Genomic DNA, 21,591 nt, shown 5'->3' on the forward strand with positions numbered 1-21,591 from the left:
CGGGGGGATGGGGTGGTTGGCCAAAGGGACCAAAAGGGAAGAGATTCTAATTTCCAAAATACGTTTAAACCTTAACCCCAATAATTAAATAATTACAAATACTTTCACTTTTTTCCTCTATTGAGCTGTTGTTTATCGGCCCGTTATAAAAGTAAGTACACAGGGGTCAGGGGTTCTTGATTTTAAATAGGTTTCATGGACCATTTAATAACACTGAGTGTCAGATTTGGACAAAAAATGAAAAATTGTTGTTTTTTGGATCCCACCCTATAATAAGCGAAAAGCAAAAGTGAAGAGATTTCTATTATTAATATTTCATTAAACATGAGGAGAACTACAGTTGTTAAAGCGTGGTTAGTAGCAAATGTTTCCAGAAATCTAAAATGATCAACGTTGGTTTTATTTAATAATTAATGTTTGGTAAAACATGACAGTCCATGGTTTTTATTTGTTAAAGAGATAAAAACCCGAAAACTTTTTGAAAAGACAAAACTTCTGAAATAAATTCCGTTAGATGAGATTAATTTTATTATTTATGGGATTACATTATATGATAAGAGATAGCGAAGGGATTTATGAGGAACATGAAAACATTGTACAACACATTTAAGAAAGAAAGGAGCTGTTCAGATATATGAGGAAATTTGTCGCTAACAAATTGAAAAATATAATGGTTTTAAACAGACGCGCACGTGTGTCCTCTCCTTTAGTTTATTCCCCAATAGTTTATTAATTCTGTCCAAACACAGTATACACCCTAACATTACTTGAACATCTATTTGTAAAACTATACAAGGGCGACGTTGATTGATTGACTGTAAGTTGGTTAATAAATAGATGGGTAGACTTGATTGACTATAAGTCGGTTGATAAATAGATAGGTAGACTTGATTGACTATANAAACCAATGTGGAAGATCTTGTCAGCTATAAAGGTCATACGGACACAAGCTAGAAAACTATCAATGCAAAACCAATGGGTACAATCTTGTCAACTCGTTCTTAAAAATAAGGGCCAAATTACTCTCTCGCCATAATTAATGTGGAGTCTATTCCAATTGATGTGTTTTTAGATATCCATGTTATAGATTAAGTTAAATATACATATTTACAAGTTTTGCGTGGATGTAAATATATATATATATAGAGGCGTAGTTAAGCTAATCACAATACTTGGTTTGACGTACTTACAAACGTAGTAAGGCTCCGTTAATCGCATTTCAAGTTTTGCATAGTTAGATTTACAGACAATGTACAACGTAATATATCTAGGTATATTCAGGTAAACAAATATAGGGATTGCTACGGTATTTATTACAGTACGAGTAAAGGGTTGGTCAGTACAAATTTAGTAGAGCTTTTTAATCCCTGATTTTATTAAAAAGTAATTTTAACATGAACTCTGGAGACATTAATAAATAAATTGTTTTTTTTTGACGGTTTTTTAGTTGATATGTGTTCAATATCGGGAATGGTAAAGATATAAAAAAAATGTATAATTATTATTAAAATCAATCGATAAAATTAATTTGCTCATCATTTTTATCTTTTCTCCCATAGAGTTGATGAGATTCTAAGATACCAGTAACTAGTAAACCATCAATTTGGTATTACGCATATAAAATTAATTATTTTTCTCTTTCATGTTTTCATCTGTTTTTTATTATTTCTCCTTTCATGTTTTAATATGATTTTATTGCATTCTTTGAATATTTTTCTATTATAGTATAGTGTACTGTACTGGGTTAATGATACCTCATATAGAAATATATTATAATATTGATAAATATAATTATAATAATCCGTGGTAATCTTTTTTAATGGTTTCTATATTTGGACTTATTAAAAGCGTTTGACAAACCTGTTAAAATACAATGTTCTGCCTCAGTTCTCTTGACTCGCTCCATCTAACAAACAAAAACATCTCGTCTTCAGAAATCATTTGGAAAGACAATTAATATCAGCGTTAGAAAAAATATTTTTACATTAAAATTTATGATATTTTACAACAATTGTAGTTACTTAAAGAAACAGAACATTCGCAACAAATTCCAATTTAAGTATGACGTAAACCTTTGAATGTTTAAAATAATAAAGTTTGCTAGATTTAGATTGAAATTTTAAAGGCTTTGGGATTAGAATATCAGAGTTTGAGGCGAGTTATTAGTTTCTGAATAAAATCATTTTAGTTTTGAACAAAAGTTTAAGGTTTCTTTATTTTTCAAGTATTCTACCAAATAGAGTTAAATATATAACGTTAATTCTGATAAGATTATTTTTTCATTTTATTGCTGTTCAATTTGCTTTGTGTTTAAAACACTCCTCGGGTGTAAATTCGGTATATATTTTAACATTTTTGTTTATAGAAATGCGTAAAATATGCCAGTTTCCGATTTTCATGGATTCTGAACCTTTTATAATCTCAGGGTTAGATTGATAAGAAGGATTGGATGGATAAAAACAATACACGTGGTTTATTGTAAATGCAAAAAAAAGAGTGGTTTATACAGATTCAGATGTTCTTTTAACTTTTCTTTCTGTGCCTGCTGTAGCAAAGGAACTGAACTCTTGCCAAAAACTTTAGTTTTCTTATCCCTATTTCTAGGTAACCTGGATTGGACTATAATTGAGCTTATACAGAGAGAACCATAAAACTAGGAAGACGACTTTAAGACTTAAAGGAAGTTTTAGCGAAAAATACCTTTACCCCTTTCATTTTTCACAAACACTTCCTTTCAGTTATGCTTTTAAATAGTCCAATGAGCACCGCAAATGTGCAGTGTAATCAGACCAACTTAACTTTATAATTCACTTCATAAGTTACTGGTAAATATATTTTTTTTGTAACAACATCAAATACACTTCTGAGTTTTTTTAATGCCGTTTTCCTATCTCAAAGTTTTTTGGTTATCACTGTAGTTTTATTTATGAAAGGTGTATAATATCAGGTTGCAAAAATATTGGGATTACGAAATTGGAATTTGTGGCCAATGTTAAGTTCCTTTAGAACACACTGATTCAAGTTCTTTGTTTACCTTTCTCAGTTCATCATTTTTAATTGCTTCAAGGATAAGATGAGACATTGGATCATCATTTACAGGTAGATACTTATCCTCATCCTCCACCTCTAAACATAGATATACATAGATACTTATCCTTATCCTCCACCTCTAAACATAGATATACATACATACTTATCCTCATCCTCCACCTCTAAACATAGATATACATACATACTTATCCTCATCCTCCACCTCTAAACATAGATATACATACATACTTATCCTCATCCTCCACCTCTAAACATAGATATACATAGATACTTATACTTATCCTCCACCTCTAAACATAGATATACATAGATACTTATCCTCATCCTCCACCTCTAAACATAGATATACATAGATACCTATCCTCATCCTCCACCTCTAAACTTAGATGTACATAGATACTTATCCTCATCCTCCACCTCTAAACATAGATATACATAAATACTTATCCTTATCCTCCACCTCTAAACAGATACATACATAAATACTTAATCCTTATCCTCCACCTCTAAACAGATATATACTTGATCCTTATCCTCCACCTCTAAACAAATACATACATAGATACTTATCCTCATCCTCCACCTCTAAACAGATATATACTTAATCCTTATCCTCCACCTCTAAACATAGATATACATACATACTTATACTTATCCTCCACCTCTAAACAGATACATACATAGATACTTATCCTCATCCTCCACCTCTATTCATAGATATACATAGATACTTATCCTCATCCTCCACCTCTATTCATATATATACATAGATACTTATCCTCATCCTCCACCTCTAAGCAGATACATACTTATCCTTATGCTTCACCTCTAAACATAGAGATATAGATGAAACTTATCCTTATCCTCCACCTCTTAACAGATATTTACATATATACTTCTATAATATATTTCTTTAAAAAAGTGTTGAGATGAATAAAAATTACAAATAATAAAATTATATGCTTTAGCCCATTCTATTCAAAAGAATTTAATTAATAACGAATGTTATTTCAAACTTTAAATATTTGATCCAACAGAATTCACATTTTGAAAAATCAATGGTCTGCATCACAAGGTTGCAAAACTATAGGAATTAAGAAATCTGAGTTTTCTTCCTGATTATTTTAAAATATTTCTATCATGTTTTTTTAGATTATATCTGATGTTTGAAATATAAATAAAGAATAATTTACAAGATAATAGAAAGTTTCTAGTGAAGCTATATAAAACTGATAAAATATCAAGATGACACTTAGAGAGATGGAGGGAGTGAAACTCACTTCTTAAATAAAGCTAGAAACAAGGGCGTCGTAGTTCTAAATTCAGTTTTTAAAATGTACAGGGTTATTGGGATAGAATTGCGTGAAATCAGAAATATCATTTTCTTATAAAAACTAGCTGAAGGGCCCGGCGTTGCCCGTGGAAAAAAATGTTAATAGTTTTTTTTAAATGTCGATTTTTTAGCCTTTAACACTTCCCGGCCACCCATGAGTGTCCACAAAAAGTTTCAGCCCAATCGGTCCAGCTGTTTGGCCGGCTATAGGCAACATATATATATATATAAGAATGTCTTGTTTTATTATATAGATATCCAGAATATTACTCTGCCCTATGCTGACGATTTTTGCCTGATAACAACAGATCTGAGAAAACATCAAAAAATTCAAAATGAAAATTACAGTTTACAGTTTACAGTTTACAGTTTATAGTTTACAGTTTACAGTTTTTCAATTTAAAACCTGTAATTTATGTAATGCACTAAAAAACGAGTTGAAACTTTGTCACATTTGACACCAATGACGTTCTTCAATATCTCATTGCCACATATTGTACTTAATAATGTATTTGCCAATTAGTTCTATAACCCTCCTTGCACTGACCTGCTCCGACATAATCCACTCGAATGAAGTACATGCATCAGTGTACTGTCCCATCTTGACGAACAGAATACCAATATTGTGCATAATCTTTGGAAATAAGGATTTAAACTGAAATAGATAAAAAATATGTCTTATTGTTGCCGCTGAACCTTAAAGAACTACCGAACTTCGTTTAGTGATATTAAAAAAAAATTTGAAAATCATTCGAAAAAGTAAATCATAGTTCTCTCTCTTCTATGGGAGAAAACGGCAAATATTATTAAATAAAATCCCCTAAAAAATAGAACCACGCCCCTTTGCTTTCACTATTTTTTTAAACATTTTTTAATCAATAAATTTTTAGTCGGAATGTTACATGAGTACTTTCGATGTTGGCGACGAGGGGGGCAGTACCCCTGTGCCCCCCTGGACATGCATCCCCCTAGGCCCCCCTCCACTAGAGCCAGAGGCAGACTCTAATTTATCAAACAGTAAACTTACATATATATTCAGATTTTTTACTTTTCTTATCAATCGACAATGTCACAATTTGTCCATTTTATGATTATTTCTCAAATTCTAAACAAAATTTATTAGATCCCTAAACAACAATAAATCCAACGTAAAACCGTCACATTGTGTTTTACACAAACTATAGAAAAAAAATATTTTCAATTTCTTAAAGAAATGGAAACCCTTCAAGGAAGACCAAGTTCTAATAATTATAGAGAATGCAACCAAACAAATATTTTTGATTCGATATTAAATATTATAAAATTATAGGTACCACGTGTATTTTTGATATAGAGTACGTGGATTTAACAATTCGGTCCTAGTTCGATCAGAATTTGACCGATTAAACATAAATATTTTGCCGTTTCTCCTTTATACTTTTTGTCACGCACCTCGGACCCTTTTGTAAAACTAAATTCAACTTAAAGTCTGAACGCGTCAACCTTGTTGCACCGGCTAGTCCTATTGAGTGTCTGCTTTATTTACCCAAACTGGGACCGGAAAGGTTGACCCGGCTCGGAAATTCAAATGTACTACAGCTGCTCGTGTTGTTGGCATATTAAATGAAAAAGTAGAAAAAGAAAACTTCGTAAGTTTAAATTAAATTAAAAATTAATAAAACCAAAACGGGATTGAATTCAAATAGAAGAAATCGAATACATATCTTGCCCTGGTTAGTCCAGGCTGAGCCATTGCAAGGGAACTAAAATAATACTTTAACGGGCATTTCTGGCTTTTTTAGTTTAAATTATTGTAATTTGTAGTGCAGACATGCATACAGTGTTAGAAGAAACACTTTGTAGTAATATAGAACTTACTGAAAGTTGTTCAAAATTTCGAACATATTATTCGAAATTAATGAACGTAATGTTAGTGATATAAAAATTTGTGAGATATCCAACATTATGCTCATAATTTTGAACAACAAGTTCATTATTACGAAATGGTTTCGGAATAAAATTTTTTTTTTTTTTCAATAGTTTGAAAAGAGCCAAGAGAGGTTGGAATGGGGGGGAGGAAGGGTGAGTTTGGTGAGTAACGATGTTAATAATGTTAAAAGAAATAACAAGTGACACTTTCTAAAATAAGAGAAAAGTTTTCTTGCAACTTCTAGTTTTCTAACTAGCTTTCAAACTCTCTAGTGCTTTGCGTCTCATCCTGGAGATATCTTTCAATAATGACAACCAATTTGGTCATTAGCCGCGCCCCCTCCCCCCGGCAAATTTTTAATTAAGTCAATTCAAAACCTGAATTTGTCATGCAGTAGTACATTTGATTAAAAAGCATTCCACTGTAACCATATTTCCTTAAAACACGTTTTCATTTTTTCTTCCAAACTTCATTTTCCTTCCAGGCCTTCCATATATATTTTAATTGAAAGCAAATACATCAATTACAATTTATAAGTACACAAGTTTTAAAAGTAGGAATATTTGAGAAAGAACCTATGTATATATATCTTAATCAACGTTTTCACAAATTTGGAAAATGAAATAATCGTAAAAAATAGATTTAAATCCGAATATTTTCCTTAATTCTGAGACTTTTCTGTGTATTTGGAACCTGGTCCAGAGCCATTCTGTAGTATTTGATCGCTTTGCTAAACTGTCCAGTCTACAAACAAACAAAATAGCTTGACCATTTCTTTAGGTTTTTATTTAGATTAAAGCTATTTTCAATTCGTTTTATTATACTAGCGAAAAAATGATCCTAAATATCAAATAGGCGACATTTAATTAAAGACAAAACTTACACAAATCAAAACTCATTCAGTAGTTAGCGAATAAAAAAATATATATATCATTAGAGAGGTAGATTTTTCAATCTTAAAAAATATGTTGATAGGTTATTCAAAAGATGCGCTGAACATCTTCATTATTTGTTTGTTGATAATTCAAGAGTTATTTAATGTGAGGTGTTTTATGATTATAATCAACAGATATGTTTTTTACAATTTTAACATTTTTAAATTTAGTATTTAAAGACGAAATTAATCTTCGTTCAACACAAAATGGCAAAAATCTGAATGAAATTTAGAATTGTAAAAATCTTAAACTTTTTAAAACTGTATTAAACTCTATAGCTGATGACAAATAAAATTGAATATAATCAATTTCAAAAGAAATTGATATCTAATTCATCCTTGATCAGACAAAGTTATAATGGTACTGTTGTGAATCCGACATGCACTTTACAAATTACGAGTCAATTGAAATTTGGTCTACAGCAGTCTTTTTAATAGTAAACACTTATTAAACTTATTGTCAACATAATTGTAAGAAACACCACAGTTCACAGTTTCACATTATAAACATAAAGTGTAAAGGAATGAAAGTATTCTGAATAAAGTGAATATATAATGGAAAGGGAATAAGATAAAGTGTAAAGGAATGAAAGTATTCTGAATAAAGTGAATATATAATGGAAAGGGAATAAGATAAAGTGAAAAGGAATGAAAGCATCCTGAATAAAGTGAATATATAATGGAAAGGGAATAAGATAAAGTGTAAAGGAATGAAAGCATCCTGAATAAAGTGAATATATAATGGAAAGGGAATAAGATAAAGTGAAAAGGAATAAAAGTATTCTGAATAAAGTGAATATATAATGGAAAGTGAATAAGATAAAGTGTAAAAGAATGAAGGCATCCTGAATAAAGTGAATATATAATGGAAAGTGAATAAGATAAAGTGTAAAGGAATGAAAGTATCCTGAATAAAGTGAATATATAATGGAAAGGGAATAAGGTAAAGTGTAAAGGAATAAAAGTATTTTGAATAAAGTGAATATATAATGGAAAGGGAATAAGATAAAGTGTAAAGGAATAAAAGTATTTTGAATAAAGGGAATAAATGCTTTGTTTACCTTAAAGTATATATTTCCCATATTCACTTTCAGCCTACCGGCATTGTTAAACATTCGATTCTTAGTGATAACCTAGAATACATAAAGAGTGTAAGTTAGGAGGGGATATGGCCGGGGGGCACCCGGCACCCACAAATAGATATAGGTTTTATTATCACCAGCATTGTTGTTCTATTCTTATTAACATTTTTAAATCTGAATCTTTAAAAAATCCTAAGTTTTATTGAGTCATTGAATAATTTTCAAATTCAGGAGCTAGGTGATTGATTGATTAATAGATCAAATATTTGATTTATGTTTTTTATTTGATTGATAGAATAATACCTGACCAATATATTGCGAATTCATGAGATATTTTGTTGATTAATTTGGATTTAGGATTTCTCAAGTAATCGATTGATTGATATATATGTTAATTACCTGGTAAGTGTTTAAAGCTTCAGTAAACATATCATTATTCTCATATTGTGTAGCGAGGTTAAACAGTACACTGTAATAATAAATATGATAATAATAATAATTATAATAATAAATATTAGCATAACAATGATAATATAATAATAATAATAATAATAATTATAATAATAAATATTAGCATAACAATGATAATATAACAATAATAATAATTATAATAATAAATATTAGCATAACAATGATAATATAATAATAATAATAATTATAATAATAAATATTAGCATAACAATGATAATATAATAATAATAATAATAATAAAAGCATTTTCCAAAGCAACAACTTCCCAAGTGACAATTTTACAACTGGTAACTTCCTACAAGTGTGAAATTTCCCAAGCGACAACTTCCCAAAGGTTAGGTTAACTTTCTGGGGAGCTTCAGGCTGCAATGGGGGCCGGCGCGGTGTCTATGATAGACTAGGGGTCGAGCGTGGCGGCTGGACCAGGCTAGGGGCCGAGTGCTGAGGCTATGACAGAATTGGTATGGGAAATTGCACTTTGGGGAAGTTGCCGCATAAGAAAATGAATATGGGAAATCACCTAACATCAATGGTAATGATGACAACAGAAATAATTTGAAAATAAATATTTAAAGGGACTGTAGACAAAATTTTAATGTCTGCTTAACAATGTTTTACACTTTAAACCTATGCCTGAAAAAAGCTGACTCCGTTTTTTAAATATATTTTTTAAATTTTGGGTTCTTTTTTAAAGTGACTTGCGGATTCATACTGCAGGGACAAGGAATGAAATTGTAAGATTTTAAAACTTTTTAAAAAAATTAAAAATCCTAATTTTTACTAGATAAATTTTGTGTCACTTGTGCAAAGAATCTGCTAGACCCGCCTGCTCTCGCAATCTAATCAAACTCCTCTCCTACAAATATATACAGATACAGTGGGACCCATAAACTGTGGACTAGGAAGACGATATCTAATCTATTATGTATATGATTAAATTATTTTTTGTGGCTTTTAAAACTTTTTTGTCTAATAAGCCATCCAACTGATAACTACCAAACCAAATAGAAATTTCAAAATGAAAATGCAAAAATTCAGAGAGTGAAAATTGTAATGAAATCCACTATGTTAGGATTATGTTTCAAAGTTCACATTATTTGAAAAATTAAAGGAAAAATTTTTTAAAATAAATTCTTTTGATAATTTCCAATATTTTTACCTTGGCAGATGCATCTTTAGCTCTATCAAGGGCAATCTTGTTTTCTCTTCTTAAAATCATAAATTTTTTATAATAATTCATTAACTTCTTAATTCATCAAATCAGCAATACATTAATTCATTATAGCTAGCTCAACAATCCTTTTAGAATTAATTCATTATTAATTAATATTAACTTTTCAATTAAATGATTTGTCAATTTACTAGATAATAAATTCATTACATTTTCATTAAATTACGATTTACAAACTAACAAACTAATCAATTAATCAAATCAACTCATTCAATTAGAAATTCAGTAATTTATCGATTCTTTAATTATAATTTCTGAAAACTAACATAATCAAATGATGTAATTTAGCCCGATATCCAAGTAAAAAGCTTGAACTTTATTCACAGTACGGTATATCTAACTGTAAGCTTAAATGCCCATGTACACTGTACAGTACGATACATCAGAAAAGAAACCTTGAATATTCATGCACAGTACATTAAATGGCCGGTACGGTACCTTGATGCCGCCATACAGCTTTCTTCGACCAGTAAACTGATTTTTCTCTCCAGAACTTTAATTTTTTCCTCTGGGGTTTCATTAGGTTTTACCAGCTGCTCCTACAAATTGAGCACATACAAGTAAAATGTTTTTCCCAAAAAAAAATCAAAATAATTTTAAGAAACTGAGTCTTTGTACAGGAGATTAAAATATGAATTTTAATACAGATTAATGAGTAAAAAATAAATCATTTCTACGAGAAAATTAAGAAGAAAGTTTTAATCTAAATAACAACATAAGTGATAATTATTTCACTCTTTTTAATAATTTTAAAATTCATATATTTACCGGAGCATTATGTGTTTTTGTTGCTGCCTGATTTAAGGGATCAAACATTCGGCGTCCCTGAATACAAATTAATTTTGAACAAGATAGCAGACTTCAGATGGAAAAGCCCAAGGTTATAATGCAAGGAAAGTTAATTGCAGTTGCATATACTCTGCGTACATATTGAAACCAGTTCTCTCTGGGAGGAATTTCTAAACAAAAATTGATGCGTCAGTCTTTGTTTAGTATCCNAATCTACGAATGATTGCAATCAGAATGATTGCAAATGAATTTTATTTTAAAAAGGTTTGTTTGCAAATTGTTCCACTTTTGTTTACGTTGAATATAACTTTAACAGTCATGGGACCCCAAATAGTTTAATTTAATCCCACTAGGAAGATATTATTCGCTTGGTGTACTGTATCGTATTGCCTTGTATAGTCTTATTGTTTACTGTTCCTGTCCTAGCTGCCCAAAGGCCGGTTCGGGATTTCAAAATAACCGAAATTTACAGTGAGTTTTAATATACCTGTCATAGGTCGACCCATGCTGCTAGAGAGCTTTCCAGTCCCCAGCCGTCCAACTTAACAAGCAGATACGATATAAGATGGATACTAAGGATAAGACTTAGATGCAAACTATTTAAATTCAACAATCTGAAGGTAAGATGTATTCTAATGTGTTTAATAAAGTCTTTGCGAGGTATTATTAATAAATTGTCAAGGAAAAACGAAGTGTACAGTTTGTAGCAATTAATGTAAGAAAATACTGAATAAATTGCGTATATACAGTATATGATCTGAAGTCCCGATTATTGTGGGTAACCCTAAAGCATGAAGTAAATGGAATACATAACATCGTTCAACATATTACACTTATCATACAAAATTGCAATTGTTTAGTTTCGGAATTTTAAGAAATTGGAAAACAGTTGTTGAGAAAGCGTCCAAAAAAGTATCTGAGACTGGAAATACAGTTTTAAACACCAAAATTGAAGAATAAATTATGACAAGTAAAAATATTTAACCTATAGATATATTGTGTTTGTACAGGGTGTCCCAAAAAAACATAGGAATTCAGTGACAAATTGGATATCGTCTTTGTTATGAATTAGCATTGTAATACCTAATTTCAAAAGCCACAATATTATTATGTCTGCTAGAGTTTATTTTAAGAAAAGGGTAAAAGATTGTAAAGATGTGTCTATCATGTCTCCGCAAGATGAACAGTGAAGACGGACAAGTTTACTCTGTTTGTTTACTGCAATTTTCTTGTTTTACTAAGTACAACCGTATGCAGTCAAAACATAAACAAAGGTAAATAATTTATTTTCATGTAACCCTAAAGGGAAGGGAATAAATCCAAGCTTGATCAGCTGACACAAGCCAACATAGGCCAGAGGTAATGGAAAGAAGCTGAACTGTATATTGATAGTTAAACTACTTCTTTAGTGTGGCCGACAGGTGAAAAAATAGTAGTTCAACCAGCAATACCAAGTTCAACCAATAACCGCGATTCACTAAACCTTCTTAAAAGTTGTTACATACAGGGTGTCCCACGAAACATGACAGTTGGTGAATAGTTTTGAATGTCTGCTTCCATATATTATATTAAACATTAAGACTTTTTGCAGTTTATTTCGCTAAGAAAACTTTTAATCAAATATATTTTACTTTGAAATCAATTTGACTATAATATGACTTCCAAGTGTCATATTTGTTATTCTTTCTGTTTGGTATCAAAGCATTTCGCAAATTATGGAAGAAGACATTTTAAACTATTCACCAACTGTCATGTTTCGTGGTACACCCAGTAGCAGAATTTTAAAACAGGTTTATTCTTCTCATTAGCTCTTTAACAAGAGAAGTTATGATTAAGAACAGATAAGATTTCAATCTTAAGTGAAATTTACTTTAGTTTAACGTGATTACCCAAATCTTCTGTATTTAGTTCCGGAGCAATATCTTCTCTTCCATATCCAGAGTATAGATCATCATCTTCTCCAGCTAGATGCAGATTCATCATTTCTCCTTTAAAGTACACAGTACATATACAGTACATATACAGTACACAGTACATACACAGTACACATAGAGTACATATACAGTACATATCCAGAGTATAGATCATCATCTTCTCCAGCTAGATGCAGATTCATCATTTCTCCTTTATAGTACACAGTACACATACAGTACATAAACATTACACAGTACATACACAGTACATATAAAGTAAATATACAGTACATATACAGTGCATATCCGGAGTATAGATCATCATCCTCTCCAGCTAGATGCAGATTCATCCTTTATAGTACACAGTACACATACAGTACATATACAGTACACAGTACACAGTACATACACAGTACATATACATTACATAAACATTACACAGTACATACACAGGACTTATACAGTTTATATCAAGTACATACACAGTACATGTACAGTACACAGTACATTTACAGTAAATATAAAGTACATTAACAGTACACTTAGTGCATTAACAGTACACTTAGTACATATAAAGTACATATACAGTACATATAAAGTACATATATATATAGTACATATAAAGTACATATACAATATACATTTACAGTACACAGTACATATACAGTACATACACAGTATCTAAACAGTGCACTGTACATATACAGTACACAGTAGACAGTGGACAGTAGACAGTAGACAGTAGACAGTAGACAGTAGACAGTAGACAGTAGACAGTAGACAGTACACAGTACACAGTGCACAGTACATAGTAAACAGTACACAGTACATATACAGTACACAGTATATATGCAGTACACAGGACATATATAGTACAAAGTACAAAGTATCCTTGTATCCTTTCTCTATCAGACTATGTGTTTCCTTGAATTCTACCCATGTAAGACTGTATCCCTGTATCCAACCCTTTTTAGATTGTGTATCCTTGTATCCTGCCCATGTTAGACTGTGTATTCTTGTATCCTACCATTGTTATGACTGTGTATCCCTACATCCTACCCTTGTTAAACTTTCTATCCTTGTATCCTATTCTTGTAAGACTGTGTATCCTTGTATTCTATCCTGGTTAGACTGTGTAACCTTGTATCCTACCCTTGTTAAACTGTATATCCTTGTATCCTACCCTTGTTAGACTGTATATCCCTGTATATTACCCTTGTTAGACAGTGTATCCTTGTAGACTACCCTTGTAAGACTGTGTATCATTGCATACTACCCTTGATAGACTGTGCTTCCTTGTATACTACCCTTGTTAGACTGTGTATCCTTATATCCTACCCTTGTTTGACTGTGTATCATTGTATCCTACCCTTGTTAGACTGTGTATCCTTGTATCCTACCCCTGTCAGACTATGTATCCTAATATCCTACCCTTGTTAGACTATGTATCCAAGTATCCTACCCTTGTTAGACTGTGTATCATTGTATCCTACCCTTGTTAGACTGTGTATCCTTGTATCCTACCCTTGTTAGACTGTGTATCCTTGTATCCCTCTCCGAAATCTGGGAACTCTGATGATGGTCTACGTGGTAAGTTCAAGTCCTCTTTCAACTGAATTAATGTCAAATTAGTACAAATATACACGCTATCGTAGCAAGCAGCGGGTAATCACCCCCCCCCCCCATTCATAGTATGACATATCAAAGGTCTACGACACCGCGGGTGAAAAGATAAAGGGATTTTGTAGAAATAAAACTCACTTCCTTTTCTCAAATTTTGCATAATAATTTGCATTCCTATTTCTTCGTGGAACTACTGTGGTAGGAGATTATATCAATATAATAAAGACGACTTTAGATTTGAATTTTGATTTATATCAAGCTTTTAAACAGCATGGATGCACAAAAACATGGAAACAAAAAGAAGCGCTGTTAATTAAAAAGCTTCTCTTTAATTACTTTTAAACTCGTAATTCAAAAAAATTGTGAAAAATTGTTTCAAAACTTTCAATTTATTCTTACCTTAGTTTTAGATCCAAAACCCAGGGTATCTCTGAGGATTCTTCGGTTTGGTTTTTTAGACTTTTCCTTCTCGATTGCTGATAAAACATGAAAATTAACACGTTATTTCCTGTTTATTCTGTTTCCTAAACATGAGCCATCTCTTCTGGAAAATTAAAAATGAAAACCTCTACCCTTTCCCTCTCCATGTACAGATGGTTCCCTCTAATGTACTGTGTACATAATGTGAGCGTAAAGTTACCTCTCTTTCTGTCTTCTGGTAGAAGTCTTCTTCTCCCAACCTTCTTATTAACAGTATTATCCTCAGATTCTGAACTATCCCCTCCTTCTACACTCTTCTGACGGGGACCCTGTTCAATAAACAGTATTATCCTCAGATTCTGAACTATCTCCTCCTTCTACACACTTTGTATTGGGACCCTGTTTAATAAATAAAACATGACATAATGACCTATGAGAGTTTTATTAAGGAGAGGGAGTCTATAAATTTTATGACAACCCAGAAACTACAGGGTGTCCCATTAAACATGGCATAGTTGAGACAACTCAATAATCGTCTTTAATCTTTGATATTTATCTAATTACAAAATTTTGCATCAAAAAATAAAACAACTTTGTAAGGGGTCCGAAATATGGTGTACCTTCTAAAGAGCTGTAAACCTAGGAAACCTTTTTCTTTTTTATGCACAATACTACTTAGATACGATGAGAACCAGAAAACTGTGTAATATGAAGAAGACGTTTAAGTAATAATTAAGTGTATTTGATTTAGTAACAAGCAAGAAGTTTTAGTAATAGCTTAAATAACAACTCATTAAGTGAAATGGGTCTGTTAACTTAATTACAGTGTCTCGTGTTTATTGGACTATTTAAAGTAAAATTGAGTCTTAAAGTCGTCTTCCTAATCCAGAATTTTCTAATTCTCACTGTAGCCTTTAACGATTAAAGTCGAGATCGTACAGTCTTCTCTCAACTGTCATGTTTATCGAGACAACCTGTAGTTTTATTGTTAACAAAGAAAAACATTGTAAGTAACATCCGTAGCTACAATCTACATTTTACATTTAAAAGCTATTGATGCATTGTAAAGATTCCACTGTTTTCTGATGATAATTATCGTAGTATCTATAAATTCATATAATTTATCTAATGGTTCAGCTGTTACCATTTAACAACTTTCTTTTATTTAGCTGAAAAAGAAATGTTTTAACGTTAAAAAATATTGAAAAAATGTATTCAATATTGTTTTGAATTTTAATAAACATAATTATTTTAAGAATTGTAAAAGTATAAAAGTTGGATTAAATAGACGATAAGCATATTATTCTTTCAACATTTAAAAACTATGTATACATCTAAAACATTTTTATAATTATATATTCATATATTATAAACATATATTTATGTATCCCTAAGGAACCATAATTTAATCCTAAAGTTTTAAGTTCTTTAACTTAGATTTAGAATCAACTCTTTCATAAAGAAAGCTGCACATTCCTTGACTTTCCTTTTCGGTTTTTTGGAATCAAATAGATCAAAACTTAAATAAAGATTATTGATTAAAACAACTTTTAATTCTGATAAAGATTTTTATATTTTGTAAATATTTGATTAAAAATTGCGAGAACCAGAAAATTGTAAATTTGAGAGACGATATTAAAGCAATGTTCAAGTGTATTTGATGTTGTTATATCAAAGCAAAAAGTTTTACAATTATATTTAAAATCAAGTAAAGTAGTGTGTACAAGGGTGTACAGTTAGCATAGTAATTGGACCATTTAAATCTAAAAGTCGTCTTTCTATTCCACAGTTTTCCTTTTCTCACTGTAGTTGTGTTTACCTTAGAATATGATTGTGGCAGAACTCCACTGGTTACCATACGAAAATATTCAAGCATTTCCAATCACATGCGTATACTTGAACTACGAAACTATTATTGATGTTACACATGACTTTCTCACGTATGCCTGTAATAGGCGTAAACAAGCCAATAAATAATTGTTATGGTTGTATACTAGGTTCTGCAGTCCTGAATAATATTCTAATGGTATTTAGAAAGCTGGCAAATACTACCTGGATACATCCAGACAGACACCGGTACACACGGACACATACTGGTATAACACACTATATTCATCATTAATATTTGTCTAAAGCAAAATTACATAAAACAATATAAAAGTTTACATTTTCATACTAATACTTTTTTCTCTGGATAACGCATTTTATGATTGACAGGGTTTGTCACAAAACAGGTGCAATGCAAGACTTTTAGTATGAGTATATTTTGGTTATTCAGAGGTGGTTTGATCGATTTTTGCACATTGCTTTGAAACTAACACTGGGTTTGCAGAACTTATGCAGTTTCTTTAGATTTACTTTATTTGATGGTGAGATATATCCTCTTGAGCTGATACTTGTTCGATCATACTTGTTAATCTTCTGAGCGTTGACATTTTTGATATTTGTTTCCAATGGGACAGTAAGCTCAAAAATATCCATCTTTTCCTCCATTCTATCGATAGTTACTAGATCTGGTTTCTGTGCGGTCACAATGAAGTTTTGGGGAACAGTATCTCCCCCATGGGACGGGATATGTTGGCGTACACTGGAGGGATTCAAATATCCAAGGGAGTTTTAAATTCAGATAACCATCCAGGAGGTTTATAATTCCACGGGGGGGGGCTCAGATATTCTTCCAGGTTTTTTTTTAATTCCCTGGAGTAAGTTTGGCGTTAGGTGCCCTTGGGCAGGTACTTGTGTAAACTCTTTATACAATACACGATAACATAATGGAATGTAAACACAACAGATCTCGAATATACAGGTATTCCCATACTAGATGAAAAGAATTTTTTTTTGATGAATTTCAAGATTGAACAAATCAATAAATATTTTATGTTATAATTCATAATACACTGTTGAAAAAAAAACATTTTGTCGTAATATAAAAATACCAAATGAATAACGAACATTGTGATCGAAATTTTGAACAGATTGTAAAAGATTTAAAAAATTGTGAGATTACCCTAACATTGTTTTCGTAATTTGGAACAAAGCGGTAGAAATAAAAATAGACACAGAATCTAATTGTACAGAAAATGAGATTTTAATTTAATTATATTAGAAAAATGTTCTCAAATAAAGCAACTATAAAAAGCTAAATTATTACTGAAAAATGGGCGCAATGCCCCCTGGTTACGGGGGCTGGTAAAATAATACCTCGCCTCCCTTCAACCAGTAGGATTAAAGGGGAGGGGCACACGCCTCCTATAGTTGTAAAACAACACACATATTGATTAAACTTATCATTGTTTTAAGTAATATTTTTGCACACTGCACTCGACGATTTTTCTCCTTGTAATTTTCAAGGAAAAATTTAATTTTCCAGTAGTTTGAAGCAATTGAAGGCAAAATAGCTTAAGAAAGAGTTGTTGAAACTTAAGCGGGGCGTCATTGATTAGATGATTAGTTGAGTGGTTAGTTAGGTGATTGATTTATTAATTAATGTTTTTTCCGTTCGTTAACGGACTCTTCTGTTAATTTTCGATAACAGTTGACAGAACTTTGCCCAGCCCTGAATTGGTTAACTGGTAAAAATCATAGATAAATAAATAAACATAGATAGCTTATGTACGCAAAATCACCAAGAATTGTACAGTCCGCGAACTCATACTTCTAGGGGTCAAAGTGTACTTCAATAATAAGCTGCGTGGTTTGGAGTTTTAATGGATTTCATAATAGAGTGTAAAATAACTCCGGGAATGGAACTATTTGAACAACAATATTTCACTGAGCAATATATCATATTGACGAGAACTGAAGGGCATGAGAAGGACTAAACTAACTTAAATTTCTCTCTACAGAACTCATGTACACAACAAGTACTCAATGACATAAGAACAGCCAATATTAACAACCGACCTAGTTAATCTATATAATAGGAATATCTTTAAAACATCTCTGTACATTTATATCTTTCAAGGTGAAAAATGTCGTCTTATGCGCAATCTATCTTTATCTATGGTAAAAATGTTCCAATGCAAACAAGTGCTATTGCGACGAGGGTTAATGCTTTCTCAAAGGAAAAAACCTTGGGATGTTTCCTAAACAATCAAAATAAAATAATTTTGAAAACGTACGTTTTTTACGTTAATGAATTTAATGTTTACCTTCAAAATATATGTTAAAGAGGATTTTAAAAAAATCTAATTTCCATGTTTAAAGTTGGTGAAACCAAGTAAATTCATTATTTTAAAAGTTGTATATTAGTTGAAATTTAAGTTATGCTTTTTATTTCGCTTCATTTACATTCTTCTACGTAAACCATCGAAGAACAAGTTAACGATAAAAGATATTTCTGTTTAAGTTTTCAAGTAGTTTTTAAAGAGCTTGTTTTTGGAAATTTAAATGTGACCCTTCATTTTTAGATTCAATCCACAGAGCTGCCCTTAAATATTTTTGAGATATCATTGTTTTCCTAGCTTTAAATTCTCTATAAATGTGAGTTGTAGTCTGCGGATTTATACTAAAGAGACAATGAAGGATATTTTCAGATTCAACATTGAACACGACAATATCCTTTCTTTTCTCAGCTAGAGGTTTAATGGATTGATCCATGCCATTCTTTAATGAATGGACACTTGAAATTACGTCTGCAGTCCCTTTCAGATGCCCCCTAAAAATACTACTGGTTAGGTACGATTACGACGAGGGAAGGAAGGCCAGCCACGACTATTTCTCGTCCGAGCCATATTCTCCTCATTTTCTTGTTCAAGCCACCTATAAATCCTCGTCCTTCGATTATTGTGTTTTAAAGTTTCTAATTATTGAAGATATAACTATTTTTTTTAATCTGGCCACGTTAGGGCATACAATATGGATCGACTAGAGTATTGCAATGATCTTTAAAGCCATGAGAGCAATGTCATTTATCATTTTCCTCATGGCACCTCTGAAAAATTCTATGGTTTTCACTATAATTCTTTAATGAATGGTTGCTTGAAATTACGTCTACAGCCCCTTTCAATCAGTTGCCCCCTATAAATTAAACTGCTTGTTAGGTACGATTACGAACACTTAACGATTGTATGTTTTAAAGTTTCTAATTCTTGAAGATAAAACTATTTTTTCAAAATCTGGCCACGTTAGGGCATAACATATGGATAGACTAAAGTATTGCAATGATTACATCATGTTGGAATCTTTAAAGCCATGAGAACGATGTCAAACTTTATTTAGGTAAAACTTCTCTTCTGCCTCCGTAATGGCCAACCTTCGTGATATAAAATAAATAGCAAAATATTTGGTATACCTCTGCCTATCATTTTCCACATGACACCACGGAAAAATTCTATGGTTTTCATTATAATTAACAGAGAAGATTAAAGTTCTATAAACTCGGTTATTTGCGGCATTCTACTCTAGGAATATCTGAAAATGCGAGTAAAGGTGAACATTTTATAGGACATTGAACTCAAAAATTTTAGTTCAATTGAAAAAATTTTTTCTATTCACAAAAAATCAATATTTCTTTTATGCCCTCTTAACGTGGCCCAATTCTTAATCTTGGAGGATTAGACACTTTTTTATTTTTTAAGTCAGTTTTCAGACATTGCGCGAATGTTTTTTTTGAAAAAAATATTGGATTCGGTTCAAACATGTTGTAAAGATCACAGCACACGACCAAATTTGAGCCATACTGCAACTTTGGCATACCGACCAATTGTTATGACCATACAATTTAGAAAAAAGTTTTTTTTTCTTTAAATACAATGGGTAGTTAATTCCCTAGTAAACGTAGAATCGATTTTTCATTTTTCATGGCCTACCTAAGCATTATCTTTAATCTAGTATGAATCTAGTTAATCATGGTTTTTAATCTAATTATGGCGAAGTCAAGAAATTTATCAATAAAATGTGTATATTCACTACCATAGTTTCCTTTGTATGGCAAGTTCAAAAATAGTGAATAAAGATTAGTTTAAAGATGAAAAAAAAAGTTAAATCATTGACAATTTAATCCCATCATTTTCAGTTTAAAGTTAATTTTAACGAATTACTTTAGTTAATTTGTAAATATAAAAACCAACCATAAAATAATAATTTCTTGTTTCACGCAAAATTAAAATATATTATAATGTTTAAGATTATCTGGATATATATATTTATAATTTAAAGATTTAAAAATATTTTGGTTTCTCTCCTATTTTTCACCAATCTTAGAAATAAGAACCTTGATTTGATTAATTTTCTTTTTTTCTTTTATTTTCAGTAGATAACAAAATTCCAAAATTATTAATTTTCTTCTGCAGAGCTTCCTAGTCCAATATCCTTCCCTAACCGAAGGGCTAGAACTTCCATCAGATTCAATCTAGAAAGAAAATTGAGTTATTGCCACAAAATCAAATTTTCTAATCCCAATATCTTTGCTACCAAATGTCGTGAACCTTTGATATTCAAACTGTAAATTCTGTTAAGTCAAATATTTTAAGTTTAAAATATTAAGGTTTACACCATCAGGTTGCAAAGAAGTGATAATGAGATAATGAGATAATAATGATAATAATGATAATGATGATAATAATAATGAAGATAATAATAAGATTATGATAATAATAATGATAATAATGATGATGATACCAATGATGATAATAATGATGATAATAGTGATAATAATAATAATAATAATGATGATAATAATGATTATGATAATGATGATGATAATAATGATTATGATAATGATGATGATAATAATGATTATGATAATGATGATGATGATAATAATGATGATGATAAAATGATGATGATAAAATGATGATGATAAAATGATGATGATAAAATGATGATGAAATTC

The 21,591-nt window shown here is 30.9% G+C and overlaps 1 protein-coding gene across 1 annotated transcript in view; it reads right to left on the bottom strand.

The window, feature by feature from the left end:
• LOC111704207 (intraflagellar transport protein 88 homolog) overlaps positions 1-16,764 on the bottom strand; it is a 27,788-nt gene extending 11,024 nt beyond the window's left edge. Inside the window, exons 1-15 of the mRNA XM_023476360.1 lie at positions 16,576-16,764; positions 14,977-15,085; positions 14,736-14,812; positions 14,238-14,325; positions 12,869-12,924; positions 10,780-10,836; positions 10,450-10,550; positions 9,940-9,988; positions 9,581-9,636; positions 8,709-8,778; positions 8,289-8,360; positions 6,954-7,037; positions 4,932-5,018; positions 4,655-4,679; positions 3,035-3,126 (exon numbers count right to left, since the gene is read on the bottom strand). Coding sequence (XP_023332128.1) covers positions 3,035-3,126; positions 4,655-4,679; positions 4,932-5,018; positions 6,954-7,037; positions 8,289-8,360; positions 8,709-8,778; positions 9,581-9,636; positions 9,940-9,988; positions 10,450-10,550; positions 10,780-10,836; positions 12,869-12,924; positions 14,238-14,325; positions 14,736-14,812; positions 14,977-15,085; positions 16,576-16,632 — 1,080 coding nt within the window. The 5' untranslated portion in view covers positions 16,633-16,764. The remainder of the gene's footprint in view (positions 1-3,034; positions 3,127-4,654; positions 4,680-4,931; positions 5,019-6,953; positions 7,038-8,288; positions 8,361-8,708; positions 8,779-9,580; positions 9,637-9,939; positions 9,989-10,449; positions 10,551-10,779; positions 10,837-12,868; positions 12,925-14,237; positions 14,326-14,735; positions 14,813-14,976; positions 15,086-16,575) is intronic.
• Between the last annotated feature and the right edge of the window lie 4,827 nt (positions 16,765-21,591).

Source organism: Eurytemora carolleeae, unplaced genomic scaffold, assembly GCF_000591075.1.
Source record: "Eurytemora carolleeae unplaced genomic scaffold, Eaff_2.0 scaffold527, whole genome shotgun sequence".
In the NCBI taxonomy this organism is placed as follows: domain Eukaryota; kingdom Metazoa; phylum Arthropoda; class Copepoda; order Calanoida; family Temoridae; genus Eurytemora; species Eurytemora carolleeae.